Raw genomic sequence first — 17,335 nt, forward strand, 5'->3', positions numbered from 1 at the left:
TGCGTCCGCCTTGCCGTCAGTTATACTAATAATCTGATTATATCCCTCTATCTTATTCTCGCATAATATCTTCTATTGTTTCTACCAATAAATAAAGAAATTGGTTGAATAAAAAATAAATTATTTTTAGATAGTGTTTATATCTTAGGGAATCACTTTATTAATAAATGAAAAATATATCTATTTAATTAAAATTTATTACGAGTTTAATCTACTGTAAGTGAAAACTTAATCATTAATTTTTCGACTCTGAAAAGTCACTGCCAAAAATCAAACTCTTCACTTTTCGAAATCACCTGCTAAACATTTAGAATATTTGCGAAATGGAGCAAATGCTTTACAACACGTAACTGCCATTTCAATGGCTCAAAATATTCCAAGGTACTTTCTGCTCTTTCTTTGAAACTTCATATGAGGAGATAAACAACAATAAATAAAATGAAAGAAATTAATAGAAAACAGAGTATGTATTTACAAATTACATTTTTGACATATACAATGAATTACATATAAAATGATAATTATTCGAAAATGGAACACTTAATTATTTAAAAATTAACTGAAATGCATTAAGAAAATGCAAATAATAAAATACGATTGTAATATGTACTATTACGTGTAGTACAAGAATAATTCTCTCGCATTCTTCAATTGATCGCAATTGGAATAAAAACACTGGTACCACAGGCAAGCATTATAGAGACCAATATTTAAGTTCCTCGGTTATGGAAGCGACGTGATGATCCGCATACTGTAATATAAAAGAAATCGAAAAATTATAATTCAATTATATACATTTATCATTTTATTGTAATGAACCTGAGTGATAGATTGGTTAAAAATTGTGTTTTGAATTTATAGTAACAATGTGAACTGATTCATTACTCTTATAAATACCGTTATATGAGCAAATTTTACACATTTATTTTATTTTATTGCCAATATTTCAAGTTGCAATTATATTTACCTCGTTGAAATCATCGTCCTCGATGTCATCGGATGCTATTGGTTTCGTACGCATGAGCTCATTATCGACTTTGCCAAGATCATACCATATGGTTTCAGCTATTTGTTCCCGTATATCTTCTCTTGCCGTCCATAGCAATTGTACGGTTTCTAACAAGAAGGCCTTGGCAGTTTTGAGGATGTTACGATATTCTTCTTCTAGACTCTGCGTGAGATAGTACTTGTATTTAAAACTGCTGGCAATTTGTTCAGCAAGTTTTAAACAGCTCTGTGGAATAGAAATAGAAAAAATAAATTGAAAAACGATAAATATTGTTTGAAGAATAACAACGAATAGTCTATGCGCCAATGGGATCAAAGTGGCCATTTTAATTTGGATTGGGACACCAAGTTTTTTTTCTGTACTTTGACACAATCAACGCGAATATCGAAGTTGGCTTCCGATTCGACGGCCGATCATATTTAAATTAAATTGACGGACTCTTACACTAGAGGGACAACTACTGTACCAAAAAATGCATGTGGCATTCAACGTTGATGACCGTTAAACACATTCACAGTAAACCGCGTGTATCGAAAATTATAAATTTTCACCACCAAGTAAGGTTATATAATAGCTTTAATGCAGTACAGTTAAACGCAGATAGGCATTTCGTGAAATAAAATGTTACTCACCCTTCCTTTAAGCCAGGTCGCCGCAACGCAATTAAAATTCTCCAACATGTTTAAAACTAGTTGGTACTGCTGACTTTCGAAATATGCTTCAGATAAAGTAATCATTTGTACTCGGTCCTCCTCGGTTCCCATGTTTCCACTTTTGCCCAGTGCAAAAAAAAACAAAATCCTATTGTTTGTGTTCGATGCGAGACGACAACACTGTCAGCGGCAAATTGTGGCGTCCACAGGACACAACTAACACACTCAATTTGATGAAATCACTCGGCGAGCGCAAACGATAACCGGAGTCGGCTTCGTCACGGATACTCAGCGATCAACACTAGGATTAGGGAAAAGCGAAAAAAAATTGTCCCTGCTGCTTGTCACTGGGCTAATGAAACTGTGCTACTGGTCTGGTGAATGTTCAACAGAAGAATGTGCCGAAGGCAAATGTTACCGGCTTTTATGGCGAAGCGCATCCCTTGCGCCCGCCCAGATTTTCCTCTCTTAATGACACGACCACTACGAGAGAAAGTGGTGAGAGGGGATGAAGACAATGTGCACTAAATGAGAGGTGCCGCGTTCGCCCTCGCTCTCTCCCAATGGGATCCGGGCTTACATTTGACTATTTAGACGGGGGAGGACTCGAGAGCGCAAAGTGTCTATGTGAGGTTAGCCCGCCAGAAATCTTCGGCGACGTTGCCGCGCCTCCTGTCGTCGCATGCTACACCGCATCCTACCGAAACGCAACTTGTTCCCCCTTCCCTTTATTTTTGGAGCGCCCTCGCCGACGCTCGTCTCCCACGTTTCTATCATGTCCTCGCTCTTATTTTTTCGATCCCTGCCAATTTTTATCTTTTTCTGCTTTATATCGTATCCAGCACAGTATTTATATGGGTAATTAACATGATTCGATTGCCGAGTGCTCAATGTCCGGTAGCCGCGCGATTAAAAAAATACTTTGTGTCTTTTACTCGCTCGTTCTAAAAAAGTTATTAATGGAACGAAGCGAAAATATTTGGAAGTCATCTTCGTAATATCTAGTTTCACATAGTCTTTGCCCCAATTCGATATCTACTTTCGTTTGTTTACAGAAAATTATTACCGGAAAATTTTCAAAATTAGTAACTTTGATCGACGAGAGTCTGTTGCGCATATTCGAATCAAATGTGATTATCATAAATTGTTTTATGTTACATTATTTGATAAAATTTCGAGAGTACGCGTATATAGGTTTTCATATTCATTAGAAAAAATTCTAGAAGTTATTTTGTGAATGTGTGGGGCGTCGCGACGACGATTTTCGGTACTTCTTAACATTTTTGTTAATAGCATGAAAAATCTACGTCGACCTATGATTTCAGCATAGCAATCACTTCAGAGTTTAATTAGCTTCGTTGTGCCAAAGTTTCGCAATGTTCTTCAGTTTTTCTCCATGTAAAAATTTAATTAGAAATAGACAAAATATAGTTCCCAATGTATCTTTATATAAGACGCAGATTTTTCATATTGTTTTTACAAATTAACTTAGAAAGAAACTGAAGAACATTACAATACTTTGACACGACGAAGCTAATTAAATTCTAAAGCGATTACCGTGTTTAAAATTAAGGATTGTCGTTGATATTTTTATGCTTTTAATGAAAATGTTGCTAAAAGTTCCGAAAACCGTCGCCTCGATGCCACGCACATTCACTAAATAACTTCTAAAATTTTATTTAATGAATTTTAAGACCTATAAACTGATACCCGTACTCTGATAACCGAAACCCGAACCCTATCAAATAATGTAACATATTCAAATTTCTGATTTTTGAATATTCACAACAGACTTTTGTCGACATGTATTTATTGAATATGCATCTCAAATTTACAACTAATACTAATACTTTTTTTTCAGGTAAGTTTCGCAGTCAGCTTCTGATTTTTAGTAATAAATGATTCAGTCCGGATGGTGAGTTATCAATAACGATCGTCAAGCATTCATTACATCATTTTTCAAATAACCATAATTTGTAAAATTGAATTAGGTTTTTAAGATCGAGCATTCGAAGCTTGATTTTCACAAGTAATATAACTCCAAAGAACGAAATAAAAGCAGAGCTCGCAGTCGATGATTAACTTTCTCTGTAATAAAAACAATTATGAATTTTGTTGACGATTGAATGTTTTCACGCCGGTGGAGAAGCAAGATAATTTTATGATCTAATTATAGGAAAAAGAGCAATTTCCTAGCGTCTTTTTTAATCAGTCGCTCAACGACAAATTGTCTTTCAAACAATATTTACGATAAAAAAATTTATTTTTAATTAGTGCTGCATTTGCGCATTTTTATAAGCGCTGTTCTCTCAGTCCTCCTTCATCTTGGCTCCTCCGCGGGACTTGGGATGCACGCAATTATTCTGCTCGTTGGCCTGAAAATCCTGGATCCTGAAAAGCCAATGCGTCTCAGCTTTGCCAAGTCCGATTCTTTCATTTCTTTCTCAGAATGCTTTCCATGGTAATATTTATGCGAAAGAATCAGATTCAGCAGTTAATACAGTTAGTTCATTGCCATCAACGAGAGCCCCCGTGGTCACGAAATTCAAAACAAATAATTAACCATTTTGTCGAATACAAGTCGGCGCGTCCGCTTTCATTCGAGCATTTTCACAATACAACATCGACGCGGTGAGACGATTAAGATTCTCGCCGTTTTAACGACACGAGTATTTCGATCGAGCGCACGCAATTTGCCAAGATAATATCGCCAGAGGAAATTGCTTAACGTCGCAGCTCCGTAAGCAGAGTGTATCGGGGTTCATTGATTTCGTTCAACAGTGCCCTGACCCCGTCAAGCCGACAAAGTTGAGCGATTTCCTATACAGAGGCCACGTTCTGCGCGAAAGTTCATCGCTTGGATTTCGAACAGGAACCATTTCGTTCAGTTTCGACCTAATGAAGTAGCGGCTTATCTTTGGCCTCCCGGAGCTTGGAAATGCTGTTGGCGAAGCGTGCGCGAAAATCCGCGTGGAAATTTCGCCGAAAGGTAAATCGCCAGTTCGTGGAACTCTAAGGCGCCGGCGGGAAAGTGAGAAACGAGCAATGAGTGTCGCGGTGCATAACTTTATTATGAGACAAGTCTGCCTCCGTGCTTGCCGACGACTCTTTCATCGCTGTAGCTACCTGCCTACCCGCACGCGCGCACACGCGTAATAGGAAGATTACACTCGTAAATCATCTTATTCTTTTTTCTTGTTGTTCGAATAGAATTTTCTTTCACTTTCCGATCAATTATTTCCTCCGTAAGGATAGCTATAACTGATAAATTATGGATAATGCTTGAGTTATGAGCGCATTTATGTATAACGAGCTCTGATTGGGAACTTTGCTTGATTTACGTCGCGCGAAACCGGTTTCAACGCGGATTTCGTCGAAATTGAACGGGGAAAGAACTTTTATTTTCGAATGCTCCTGTGTTTTTTTTTTTTTTTTTTTTTTTTTTTTTTTTTCTTAACGAAGCAGGTACGGCACGATCATTTTGTTTTATTTATTTTCTCCTCTTGTCGCTGCTGAACGCTGCTTTGGCTTTGGGCGAATACTCCGCGCTCGAAAACTCATTTGGTCAGCCGATTCCGATCGATTCCGCGGCGTACAAGTTTTTTCCGCTCGCGCGCGAAACCAAGTAAAACACAAAGTTTTCTGCCTCATCTCGCCAAGATTGGAAAAGCTTTTCTTATCTGCTGCCGGCATCCCCGAATTTTTATGCGAACAGTATTCCCGAAGTAATCAAGTCGTTAATAACGAAAGTAAACAACGCAGTTCCTTCGATAGACGATTGAAAATTTTTCACTCGGACGCACAATTGCCGCTTATCATTCGGTCGTAGAAGAGCAACCTCGTCGCTCATAATACAAGAAAAATTTATCGTCCGAATAATCAACTCAGTTCGCGAGTAGTAACCATTAAACTTGGCGAGAGCCACGTGATTTTTAGATACTCTCGTGCGTGACAGTTCCTCTTGAACGTATACGCTGTACCGTTATAATTCGCGGCCCACGGAGCAAGTAGTTAGCGCGCCTCCGCCGCCACCGCCGCGGGAAAGTTTTTTAGAGTTGTGGCACAATGAAGAACTAACTGTCCGAGGTTTAGGGCTATGGGAAGGAGGTTAAGTCTCTTTTTATTTCTCCTTTGTTCTCTCCCCCGCTGGAGATTCGTACGTCTTCATCTTTTTGGTTTCCGAAAGAAATGTCGAGTTAATCTTTCGCACTTTCAAGATTTTGCCCGTGGCATATAAATCAACGCGAGCTCAGCTTCTCTCTCTCTCTCTCTCTCTCTCTCTCTCTGTCTCTCTGCGAGATAAAAGCACTTTTGCACTGACATTGCCTCGCTAACAATTCCGTACTCAAACTTGGCTCTACACGAGAACGAAAGCTTTTAACGCCGCTTGGCTTTCCTTTCGAGCATTGATAGTGCAAAAAGCATACTCGGGAGCGGCAACTTTTCGGTTTGCGCCAAGTATATCGTTTACGATGCGCTTAACGCTAACCAGTCGAAATCCGACGTCGAACGCCCGCAAACACTTTCGCGTCACCTTTGCCCCTGCGGATGATACGTAATTCGAATTGCGGATGAACGCTCGTCGTTGAAATTTCGACGCGCTCGCGTACTTTGCATGAACAAGTGTATTATTCTCGGGCTCGCGGCGACATTTTCAGGCGGTCAAGCAATTTCAAAATGTAAAATTTACGCACTGCAAGAGACGACGGTACCGAGTTTGCGTTCCAAATAAAACTATGTAATAGCCGCATATACATATCTAGCTCCTCTATCCACACGCGCCAACGACCCAAATGCATGCTCATAAAGCGTCGTCGCTCGCTCGCTCGGCATGAATTTGTAAGTATAATATAATCAGCGGAAAGACGCAGTGGCTCCAGAACACAAAAAAAGACAACATAAAGGAACGAAGAGGTGTGGGTAGAAGAATTCCGTTGGTATGTTTATCGTATAAATAGAGGCGCGCGCTGCAATCGTCAAGAGCATCCGTGGCCATTCTCTCACTGTTCAGCCTGTGCAGCACAGTCGTCCGACGAGGCCGGCGACGCCGGTCCCCGTTGCGCGTTTTATAAATAACCGCCTCGCATAAATATTTTCAGTCTACACCGACTGCGGTCGTGCCGATGCCGAAAAAGATTAGGACGAGACATGCCTTTCGCGCCCTCACTGTGTACCCCCTGCGACGATCGTTGACCGCGTTTCGGGACTTGTTGGTCGGAGCGGGTTGGATCTACCTAGCTGCCCCTAATTAACTTGTCATTAAGGGTGGAGACCTCGATTTTACGGTTCCGAATTTTCTACAGACTCACAAATCAGATACGCCTACGTATCGACTTATTAATTTGCCTTCAAGGCTACGGACATTTCGATGCTCGATTCCAGTCGTTCGTGGCGGCAAAGTTATTTATGGCCGCTGCAAAAAGGACAGAAAGATAGCGTTTTTACGAGCTGCTTCTCTCTCTCTCGCTCTCGCTTCTCGGGGGTGTTCGTGTGGCGCATACGCGCGCCAGGGGAAAATATCAGGATTTATATTTAAGGACGTGTGAAGCTATTTATAGAGGGACTCGTTTTTGTTCCTCCATGGGTATGAAACGCCGTGCGCGTACGCTCGAAATATCGCGTGCTCATTGGAGTTGGGTTTGATATTATTTACGGGTTCGAGAGATGATAGACGCGCGGTTGCGGCAACTAAAACTAAGCTTTTATCACTGATTTCATTTGCTCCGTTACCGCGACTTTAACGATAATTTTTCATAAAGCCAAGAAAAAAGAAACAATCAACATTCCTCTCTCCGAAAGCGACGAAGAAGAACCAGCATTAATCCTAAAAAGTCCGAATCAATCGAAGATACATCTTGGACGAGCTTGTGGATTCTCCTCCTTTTTCATTTCTCTCTCGAATCGGCTTGAATAACTCGAATCATTTCTCCATCAACGCAGTGCGCCGCTCAATAGATTCTTATAGCGCGCGCGTCATTCAAATAATATTGGCGGCGTGTCCCGAATGATTTGCTATCAATTTATTCCGAGTCACAAATGAAATGACGATGCTACCGGCGATGGCATCGGCTAACGTAAAGCGTGACGAGCGGGCAATGGAGCACGAGACGCCGAAGGTCGGATCCGTTTGCTTTGAATGACGATTATAAGCGGCGAGTGCAGTTTTATTTATTCTTTAGTCCTACTGATGAAAGTCGTTTGGTCGCCGATAGAATCGTATTTTCGAGACGCAGCAGCGTACATTGAAAGCGGAGGGCGTTCGTTCTATTAGAGCTGACGCCTGCTGAAAAGCACGTCGAAGGCATTAGCGCAGTGTACACTGCGTGTTCCGCGATAGCGATCGAGGCAAGCAGCAAGGACAAAAGAAAAATGGTCAATTGAAAAGTCAGTGGACGTCCGCTACCGAGACAAGCCGCACTCCCTTCGAGGTTTCGACTTTCGTCGCTTACGTTAATCTGTTTTCCATTCACGGGGAGAAAGGAGACGAGTGCGAGACCGAAGGCAATTAACGTCGATTACCCTGGTACAATTTTCCCTCAACTTCGGCACGTTTTGGGGAAAAATTTCAGAGATGGCTAGTTGCCTTGCGACTAATGGTTTTGCGCTCGACTTTCTCCATGTACCTCGTTAACAGGGCCTGTCGAAAAATTCTGACCTGTTTAGGGATTCACGTGCCCTTACCGGGGTCTACGTATACGCGGTTGGTAGTTGGGACAGAGAATTGCCAGGGATAACGGCATGGAGAAATTTGTCGCTGCCCTGCATTATAGTTGGCCAGCTGTTACTGCTTCTAACAAAGCCTATTTGAATTCAGCGACCTGCTATTATGTCCACTTAGCACTCTGCGCTCTATCGCGCTTTTGTTTTACTTTCTCTTGTTGCCGTTGTTTGTTGGTTAGCTTCCTGCCGCGGAGCAGTGCTATTCCAACAACTGCATTTTTACGAGCCACTTCTCTTTCTCTCTCTCTCTCTCTCTCTCTCTCTCGCTCTACTTGGGGGTGTTCGTGTAGCGCATACACGCGCCAGGGCAAAATATATTTAAGGACTTGTCAAGTTTATTGGCACCCGAGCCTAGGTATTTTTTATCATTATCGCAGACCGACCGCTGGCGAGATTTGAGCGCGGGAATCAATGAAATGTCCGACGCCGTAGCTGATGCTTTGGCACATTTACGCCCTTATGGACGATGGTTTACTTGCGCTGAGAACGTAGGATTAACGCAGTGTTAAAACTGCAATGATTTGATAGCCAATTGCTTTATCAATTAGGAAGCAGTAGTTCTGCTTGTTACTTCGTGGCGAAGATCAGCGTTAATTGTTTGTTTTATCGACGCAATGTTTGACACGTGCCTTCGCGCGTTATAAAATCTCGAAATAAAAGTACTTTGAACGCAACGCGTAGGAGAGAGTTCGCCGACCTCCCGGAACACGTGGATGTAGAAACAACGGAGCTCATCGCATTGCGGAATGGGAAAAGCACGCGGCGCTCGCTTTCGCTTTCGGGAAGAGGGGCCTCCGCGCGAGCGAAGAGCCCTTGCCGCGGCGGAAGAGCGCGTTATCTCGCGCGGATAAGGATTAATTTTACACCGCGGTGTGCAGCTTCGACAGCCCTCCCGCCTTGTGTTTTTTTTTCCCCCCTTCGATTTTTTCCTTTTTCCATTCGAATTGCCCGCCGCGCTTGCGGCTTATCGAACGATACTGCGCAAGCGACGTAAATTCTTCCGCGGGCGTATTCCGGAAAAATATACCACGGACGTCGCGCGTAAAAATCAGAAGCTTCGCAGGAGGCAGCTGCAGATTTACGGAACTCATTGCATAGCGAGCGCTTTCCCACTGAGGATAGAAAGACAAAGGACCATTGCCGAGAGAAACGCTCTATTCAGGGCCCACGTAACTTTTTCTAATGCTTTCGCCTCGGTAATCTTGTTGTAGCGATTCTCTCGGGCGACGTTCGATCGTTCTCGTTGTTTCTTCGCTTGGTTAAGTCTTCGGGCGCGGCGAGTTTCTTGTTCCAACGACTACGTCCTGGTGATTTTCGCGCTGGTGCTCGGATTTCGCCATTCCGTTCTTAGCTATGACTTATCAACCGATGAATCAGCTGTACTAGCGGTGGCCCCACGTGTACACACATATAATCCGGCAATAAAAGTTCGCGATCGCGCAGTATGACGGCCCGATGCGAGAAAGTATGCATCGCGTCGTTGCACACCGACGCGGACGCACGAATCGAAGCCCTGGATTTTGCCGCGTGAAATTTCCTCGATACGAGCGAACGCCCGCCGTTCTATGGAGCCACGAGTCAACGTCCAATTAAGCGATTAAATAAGAAAATCCGTCGCGCCCGTGCGTTGTATCGATCGACGAGAGACGGAGAGAATCCTGATCGTGGCCTCTGACATCGCGTAGGACGTGCTTCCGACAACAGCCGCGGCGGCGTAACTCGCGCATAACGTCAGAGACAGCTCTGGAGTGCGTGCTGCTCTGATCTATACGCTTTGTTTTCTGCATTTTATCGCTTGTTCGATCGACCGCGCGTGAATTGGTGCTGGTCGTTCGGAAGACCGTCTCTATTTCCAGAGACGTACGCGCCGCAACGAGAGAATCGTCGATCGCTTCCTTTTTTTCTCATTTTCGTTGTTGCTTTCTTGTTTCCTTTCGTTCTGTTCTTTCGCTGGCGGTGTGTTTACGGATCGAAAATCCCGGCGTCGACGCGCGCCATTGGAAATCGATTTTTCAACGGAGCTCAAACGGGCTATTGTCGCAGCATCCATTCGAGCAAAATGACGAGGGGCGCGAATGATTTATCATCTCGTCGCCGTGAATCGCCAATTTTTTACTCCTCTTTCTTCGTAGCGATCATTGATTTTGCGAGCGGACGTGATGCAAACGGCACGCGGTTGGCGATAACAGCGCGGCACGTCACTCTCAGGCCGAAGAGACGCACCGGGAACGTATCGGCGCGACGAATTGACCGACGTCGAGGAAGAAGCGCAGCGGCTTGTCGCGACGGCTCGTTCGTCGGTCGCGCGCACCCTGGCTGATTAGTATCCAATATCGTTGGCAAGTCAAGATGCCCGTCATTCCATTATCGTTTTTCGCGAGGTCAGCTCTTTTGTTTTCTTTTCTTTTTCGTCGTTTCCGCAACTGCGCGCGCAGTTATGAGATAATCGTCTTTGTCGAGTTAATTACCTTCGACGTAATACAGTACAAAAGTAAAGGAGAGCGAGGGAAGGGAGCAGGGGGTCGCGTGGCATGGCTTTGGTATTTTTTAACAAGGCGGATGTCTGTGTTTAGTCGCGTGACTTATCACTCACGCGCGAGGCTACTTTCTTGTGCCCTGATTGCTTTGCTGGTATGTTTCTTAAGGACTTGATTGCAGTGTGTACGAATAACGTTGGTTTTTCTAATTACTTTTCCTTCGCTACGACATTTTTCAAGTGAAGTTTCCCTCTCGCGTATATATCATTATGTTCAGCAGTAATAGTTCCCGTACACACTTCAAAGCAAGCGGAGGAAAAATACATCATCAAAGAGTATATTCCGCGAAACGTATTTTGAAAAGTATACATAAGGCTATAATGCTCTCTCGATCTCTTTTTATTTTTTTTTATTTCACAGCGCAAGGGCTTCAATTCCTATTTGCTCGTTTTGAAGCGAAACGAGTTGGGAAAGTTTACTTTGATAGCCGCAAAAATGCCTGCACGCGCGTCGCGCACGAGTATTCAATGGGCGACTTTGTGCTCGCAAGAAACGGCAGAAAGTCAGTGACAATGATTCCACTGTTTTGAGAGGGCTCATGCAACCGTCAAACGGAGGATGTATCTCAAGTGGATGCAGCGCGCCTCAAAGTTGCGAGTTGGTCTTTTTCCCGTGCGATGCCGTACGTGCTCCGTGAAAATAACCTTTTTTTTTTTTTAACGAACCGAGAACAGTCTCGAGACAGGGAGAAAGCTTTCTTTTAACGAGTGCTTTTTAATTTTTCATTGACGATACTGGCTTTTAATCAACGTCAAAAGTCGTAAGAGATGATGAAGTACCTTTACGAGTCTGGGTTACAAAAATTGCAGAGTTTAGAATTGATTGAACGAAGACAGGAGTTTGTTTTGTTTGTTTTTTATTGAAAAAAAGAAATAGCGTTTTGACTCGAAATTGATCAATCAGTGATAGACTGCGGGGAAAAAGCCATCTCTTGAATTCGCAGGCTTGCAATTTTCAATTCCGCAGCTGTAACGCACGTATTCTCCAAACGGAAAGAACAATGGGCTGCGTCGACTAATGAAGAAAAGTTAGCGGGTGCTTTGCGAAACAATGCATGCGCAGAGGCCGTTTAAGAATTCGCCACGCGTGCGTTTGACTTCGCGCGCGCGCGCGCGCACATTTAGGATAAGCGAGGACGTCGAGCGCGCCTGTCGAAAATGATCGAAGCAAGTGAATGGGTTGTGCAAGGGTATGCGGGGGATACGGGGCGGTATTGTGAATCACGACGGCGAGTTGCGTCACCCGAGGCGCCTCGCCAGGGAAAAGTAACCTGTCGCTCTCGGCGCTCTCGAACGTTTGCTAATAGCCGCGCTGCGAGAGAGAGAGAGAGAGAGAGAGAGCCAAGGCCGCCGGTGGAATGCAAGCGACTAGAGAGTCTTTGCGGACGTTGCCCCCCTCGCAATGCTTCGAGCGAACCGATAGCTGCGCTGCTCGGCGCACGGGAACTTGGTCGGACTTCTCGTCCTTTCCGCGTGCGCCTTGACCTACATGACACTATTCGGCCCTTCGACCGCGCAACAGCTGAATCGGAGCGACGATCCGTATATATATCTGTGTATCGCATCGCAGGTCGAGATGGATTTATGCGATGCTGTTTGGCGCGTCAGGCCGCGTAGCTGTACATCGAACTTGGTAACGGATGAGCTCGGACTCGCTTGAAAAATCGCGAGTCCCGTTTGCGCGCTCGCGCGCCCGAGACAGGCGGAGAGAGATCGCGTCGATTTCGGAATCGATTGATTTTTTTTTTTTTTTTTTTTTTTCCCCTTTGCCTTTTCTTTTTTTTTCTTCCCGAGACCGATCGAGCTCCGATATTGACCCCGTTACGTTCCCGAAGGCGATTTACACGGGCGCGCTTCGCTTTTCGCGTAGCGAGAATATCAGACTGAAGTTCGCGTTATCGCTTCGGACGCACGTACAAAGTCTCGCGATGACATCGTATCGTTCGTGGTGGTGCAACCGATGACGAGGAGCGCGTCGCCTATCGACTGCGCGAACAATTAATTGTCAAAGGAGAGTAGCTTCATGCTCGCGAAGCGATAACGTTTTGTACAAGACTCAACGGAGCGACTCGGGCAGATAAAAAACGATGCGCCACGAGAGCCGTGGCATTAGTGCACTTACGCGCTCGATCTCGGAGCCGATGTGAACGCGCAGAGGAAGCAAAATTGTCGCTCTGCCCACGGACTATATTCCGTCATCTGGGACGCTCGCGCGACGCGGCTCTCTTGTGCCCCCCCCCCCCCCGCCGCACCGCGACTCCTAACGGATCTCTTGCCGTCGCGATCGATCTCTTACTTCGCGGGATTTCCGTGAACGCGGGGGAGCGAGCCTTTTACAGGACTCGGGCTTCGAGTTGCGGGAAATGCGCCTTGTCGTGCATTCACCTTGCCTTGCCGGAGCTACGCGGCGAGTCATTTGCAGTGGCTTCGCTCCCGCGCTGCGCGGCATTCCAAATAAAGTCGTCATCTCCATTGAATAAATCATCGGCTCCGCTGCAGAACTCCGGCGAGCCCCGTTCCAATTCCCTCGATGCGCTCGCGCGCCAAACTTCGCTAGACGGCACTCGCTCGAATCCCGCTATTTAATTCGATCGCCGACGTTTCAATCCGAGATCTCGTCGCGCTCATCGAGGACAAGCGCAGCGGCCCTCCCACATCAACTCTCTTTAGCGCGGTCAAAGCCTGAAACCCTCGCCCTCGCGTTAATTGAGCGCTGAACGAGCAATAAACGCACGAGGCTCGGGCGTTCGCTTGCACTGCGGCGGCGACTGCGAAAGAAAGAAAGAAGGAAGGAACGGGAGAAAAATGCATCGACTCCGACGTGCACTCGCGTCGAGCCAGGTTAGAATGCTGAAATCGATGGGCTTATATACCTGGTGGAGAACCGTGCCGTTGAGAGGCTTTGCGACTTGATTAATTCATGTGTGGCGCGACTACGAGGGGAATCGACCGGCGCGCGCGCGCGCGTGCCACGTTCGAGTTTTCTTACGCGCACATTCGAGGCGTTTCCCCTGGCCAATTTCTCTCCGAGGGTCGTTTTCTTTCGCGGAAGCTCTGACCGCAGCGGAAAATTAATCCGAGATGCGACGGCGGCGAGACGGAACTGGCGGTGCTCGTTTCAAAGGCGCTAGTGTCGTGTGGATTCGCGCGGGGGTCTCGTTCGTCGATCGAAAGACACGCGTGAAATTTCATTGAAAATATGCAACAAGCATTCGGCGCGACGATGCTCGTGCAGATATTTATCTTTTAAATAGAGCAATAACAGGAGCGTTGAACCTTTACTTTCCATCTTTTCTTTTCGTCTGCTTTTTACGTGCTTGAATGTATACCGTTGCGAAAAATAAATGCAAATTGTGAGAATAGAGGGTATTCTTTAGAAGGAATTAGAAATCTTGAGAAAATATTGATCAGATTCGTACGTTCTATTGCCGTAGATCACTAACATGATGATTTCAAATTTCTTATTTTTTTAATGTATATCGTATGGTACAAGTATAATAGTATCTCTCGGGAAAATTTATTTGCTAATATAAATATCCGCTTATAGAATCTTCAACCTAAACCAGCATGACGTAGCAGTATGCAGAAAAAAATGTTATATTTTCACATTGATACTCATGACACATCGCGCTTATTTGCAGATCTATCCCACTATCGCTACGACTCTCACTTGTCTGAGGATTTCGGCGAGCTCGAGCAAGACCTTGAATTCCAACTTGGTTCTCATCCGGGTAGCTTGCACGCACTGGAGAGGCGACGTCGTGCGCCAATAGAGCCTGTGCACGACGACCCACAGTCGTCGTCAGCAGCGAAACCCAGCGAAACGGTCATAAGCACCAAATCCAGCTCGCCGAGTGCCAACGTCACTTACTCGACTCAAGATCAGAATGTCACTGACACGTCGACCACCGCCGTCACGCCGAAAGCGCAACAGCAGCCCAACAAGCCCACTACTGTGTCCACGCCGATTGTACCGAATAATGCCAACGATACTGCCAAGCAAAACGCTACTGTCGCACCCGTCACGCCACTCCCTCCATCGGTATGACTAATTTGTTTAATTACGAACAATTTGACAAGAGGCTCATTGCAATGATTATTTACGTTGCAGAAAGTCCACGTGTGGGCCAACCAAACCCTGTGGAAGGAAACGACGACGACATCAGCGCTTGGCGGCGCCGTTACCGAGGACGACGCTGGTTTCGAGGATGCATATCCAACGATGTCGGACAAAATCCTACATGACAACAATATCACAATGGCCAAGAACGATACGTACCAGTACTATAACAGCACATTCACCGTCGACGAAACTGTCGGCAGAAAGTACTGGATCGATCTCGATAATCATCCCAATATTCAAGTCAATCCTCTGCTGAGTAGGAGCCATCGTCGCGCGGCCGTAAGTGAAAACTCTCGCGAAATAATTCCTGGCTGGACTCCGAGAATACCGAGCACCGTTGTTCTCTTTGCAGACTATAAAGCTGTCGTTCGATTTCCCGTTCTACGGCCACAAAGTACGCAACATTACGATCGCCACCGGCGGCTTTCTTTACACGGGCGAGTACGTGCACAGCTGGTTAGCAGCCACCCAGTACATCGCACCACTCATGGCCAATTTCGACACCACGCTCTCGAACGTCAGCAAAGTCAAGTACGCCGACAACGGTAAGCGTGCCGTATACACAATACCTCGTTATCGTATAATTGTCACGCGATGATTTTCACTTGTTGCTTTACCGAACGATGCACGTCCGGTGTCACTTCTGTTACGAGTATCAAAACGGTTTTTATGATTGTTAAATAAGTATTTTTTTTTTTTTTTTTTTTACGCAAGAGAAAGTAAGGAAAGAAAGGAATGACGAAAGTTGGTGCGTTTAAGAATGACCATTCGGCGCTATGGCCGGATTTGTGTGCGTTACTATTATTCTTTATCTTGGAAATTGCTTGGGGGAATTGCAGGAACGGCATTCACCGTCGAATGGGAGAATGTGCACTTGCAAGATAAGAAAGAAGCCGGACCATTCACCTTCCAAGTGACGCTTCTGCAAAACGGCGATATCATATTCGTGTACGCGAAAATACCGGTACTCGTTGAGAAAATCGAGGACAAAGAGCACCCCGTCAAAATTGGACTCAGCGACGCTTATATGATGGACCGAACCCACTATTGTGAGTATGAATGCCGATTGCATCAACTCGCTTAATTAACGACCTTCACAGATTTATTTATTCCGGCTATTTGATAAGCTTTTAAAGAGGTCATTATTATACAGTGAAAAATATAGAAGTTTTCTTTACTGTGGCATAGAAAAACATTCTAATGAAATTATCATCATGAACATTTTTTATCATGAAGGACTCCGAATATATCTGAAAAATTGTCGTAAAAATGGTAAAATTGACTATTTGAAAAAATCCTTCGCTTAATCTGGAGTGCTGATCTAAAGATCTAAAGAAAAAAAATGAGCCCATCAATTATTTTCGATTACTCTAACGTGAGATTTTTAAACTAAAAAAGAAGATAATAAAAGCATTTATCGAAACTTCAAAATCGAACATTTTCATGATGATAACTTTATTAAAATGATTTTTATATCGCAGTAAAGAAAAATTTTTAATTTTCACTGTTTAACACCAGCTGGTCGCTTTAATCAGTTTGGTTATTTTCGTACGTAAACACGAGCAGTGCGTATATATTTCACCTTGGTTCTGTTATCCAAATGTAAAAATTTTTTAATCTTCTTAATAAGAGCTTGAATAATTTTAACTTCCGCATCGAATACTTTTGGGAGGCGGAAAATAAAAGGTTCAACAGAAGACCTACGGCTCTTAGACCGGTCTGAGCACTTTCGACCGTTGTCTTGACGGTCGTCCCGTTACGGCCAAAATCGCCACGCTTTCTTCAGAGTGGGAGAGTCTTCCGAGGGTAGGAAGAAATAGTTACCCCTTTTTGATCAACTATCTATGACCTCCCTCTTCCTTGCTAATCTTTCGATAACGATTGCCGCGCTTTTCGAATTTAAGGTCCAAGTCGACTAGGTTTTTCCAACGTCGTGTCGTCTCGGGGTTCTCTCTAAATCATTTTACAATGTCACGTATTCGCACTCGCTCATAACTTCTAACATTCTGAAAAATTAAATGAAGATTTACTTGAGTTTCTTAATTAAATCGAATAATATCGGTTGCCAATGAAACAGTATCGAAATTAATATCCGGAGCCGAAACGATAGCAGTCGTTGAAAATCTCAGTCTGTCCCTGGGGGGATTTCTCGTTCGTCGACACGAGTGCAAAGACGGGGGGGGGGGGGAGGTCAACATAGCCTGTTGCACCTGTCGCCAGCTCTAACTCTGGCGCCACGCCAAAATCTATAATCGTCGGTTCGCTCGTTTCTCTCTTTCTTCTTATTTTCACTT

The 17,335-nt window shown here is 44.7% G+C and overlaps 2 protein-coding genes across 3 annotated transcripts in view; one reads left to right on the forward strand and one right to left on the reverse strand.

The window, feature by feature from the left end:
- Positions 1-17,335, forward strand: part of LOC131670100 (plexin domain-containing protein 2) — a 46,506-nt gene that overhangs the window by 25,130 nt on the left and 4,041 nt on the right. For both annotated transcript variants that reach the window (XM_058945465.1, XM_058945466.1), the window contains 4 exons: positions 14,560-14,960; positions 15,030-15,320; positions 15,394-15,586; positions 15,881-16,090. In XM_058945465.1, coding sequence (XP_058801448.1) covers positions 14,560-14,960; positions 15,030-15,320; positions 15,394-15,586; positions 15,881-16,090 — 1,095 coding nt within the window. The remainder of the gene's footprint in view (positions 1-14,559; positions 14,961-15,029; positions 15,321-15,393; positions 15,587-15,880; positions 16,091-17,335) is intronic.
- LOC131670102 (uncharacterized) lies at positions 455-2,240 on the reverse strand. The gene is made up of 3 exons (XM_058945467.1): positions 1,642-2,240; positions 968-1,234; positions 455-751 (listed from the first exon to the last, which is right to left on the reverse strand). The coding sequence occupies exons 1-3, from the start codon at positions 1,771-1,773 to the stop codon at positions 695-697; spliced, it is 456 nt and encodes a 151-aa protein (XP_058801450.1). The 5' UTR covers positions 1,774-2,240; the 3' UTR covers positions 455-694.

The sequence above is a fragment of the Phymastichus coffea genome, unplaced genomic scaffold (genome assembly GCF_024137745.1).
Source record: "Phymastichus coffea isolate CEN01 unplaced genomic scaffold, Cenicafe_Pcof_1.1 PCOF00100, whole genome shotgun sequence".
NCBI lineage: Eukaryota > Metazoa > Arthropoda > Insecta > Hymenoptera > Eulophidae > Phymastichus > Phymastichus coffea.

Bases quoted from the DNA above. Each gene is read 5' to 3' on its own strand.
- LOC131670102 (XM_058945467.1), bottom strand. From the start codon at position 1,773: ATGGGAACCGAGGAGGACCGAGTACAAATGATTACTTTATCTGAAGCA. The intron at 1,235-1,641 runs GTGAGTAACATT...TCTATTCCACAG, and splicing joins CGACCTGGCTTAAAGGAAGG to AGCTGTTTAAAACTTGCTGA. The intron at 752-967 runs GTAAATATAATT...TTTATATTACAG, and splicing joins AGGACGATGATTTCAACGAG to TATGCGGATCATCACGTCGC.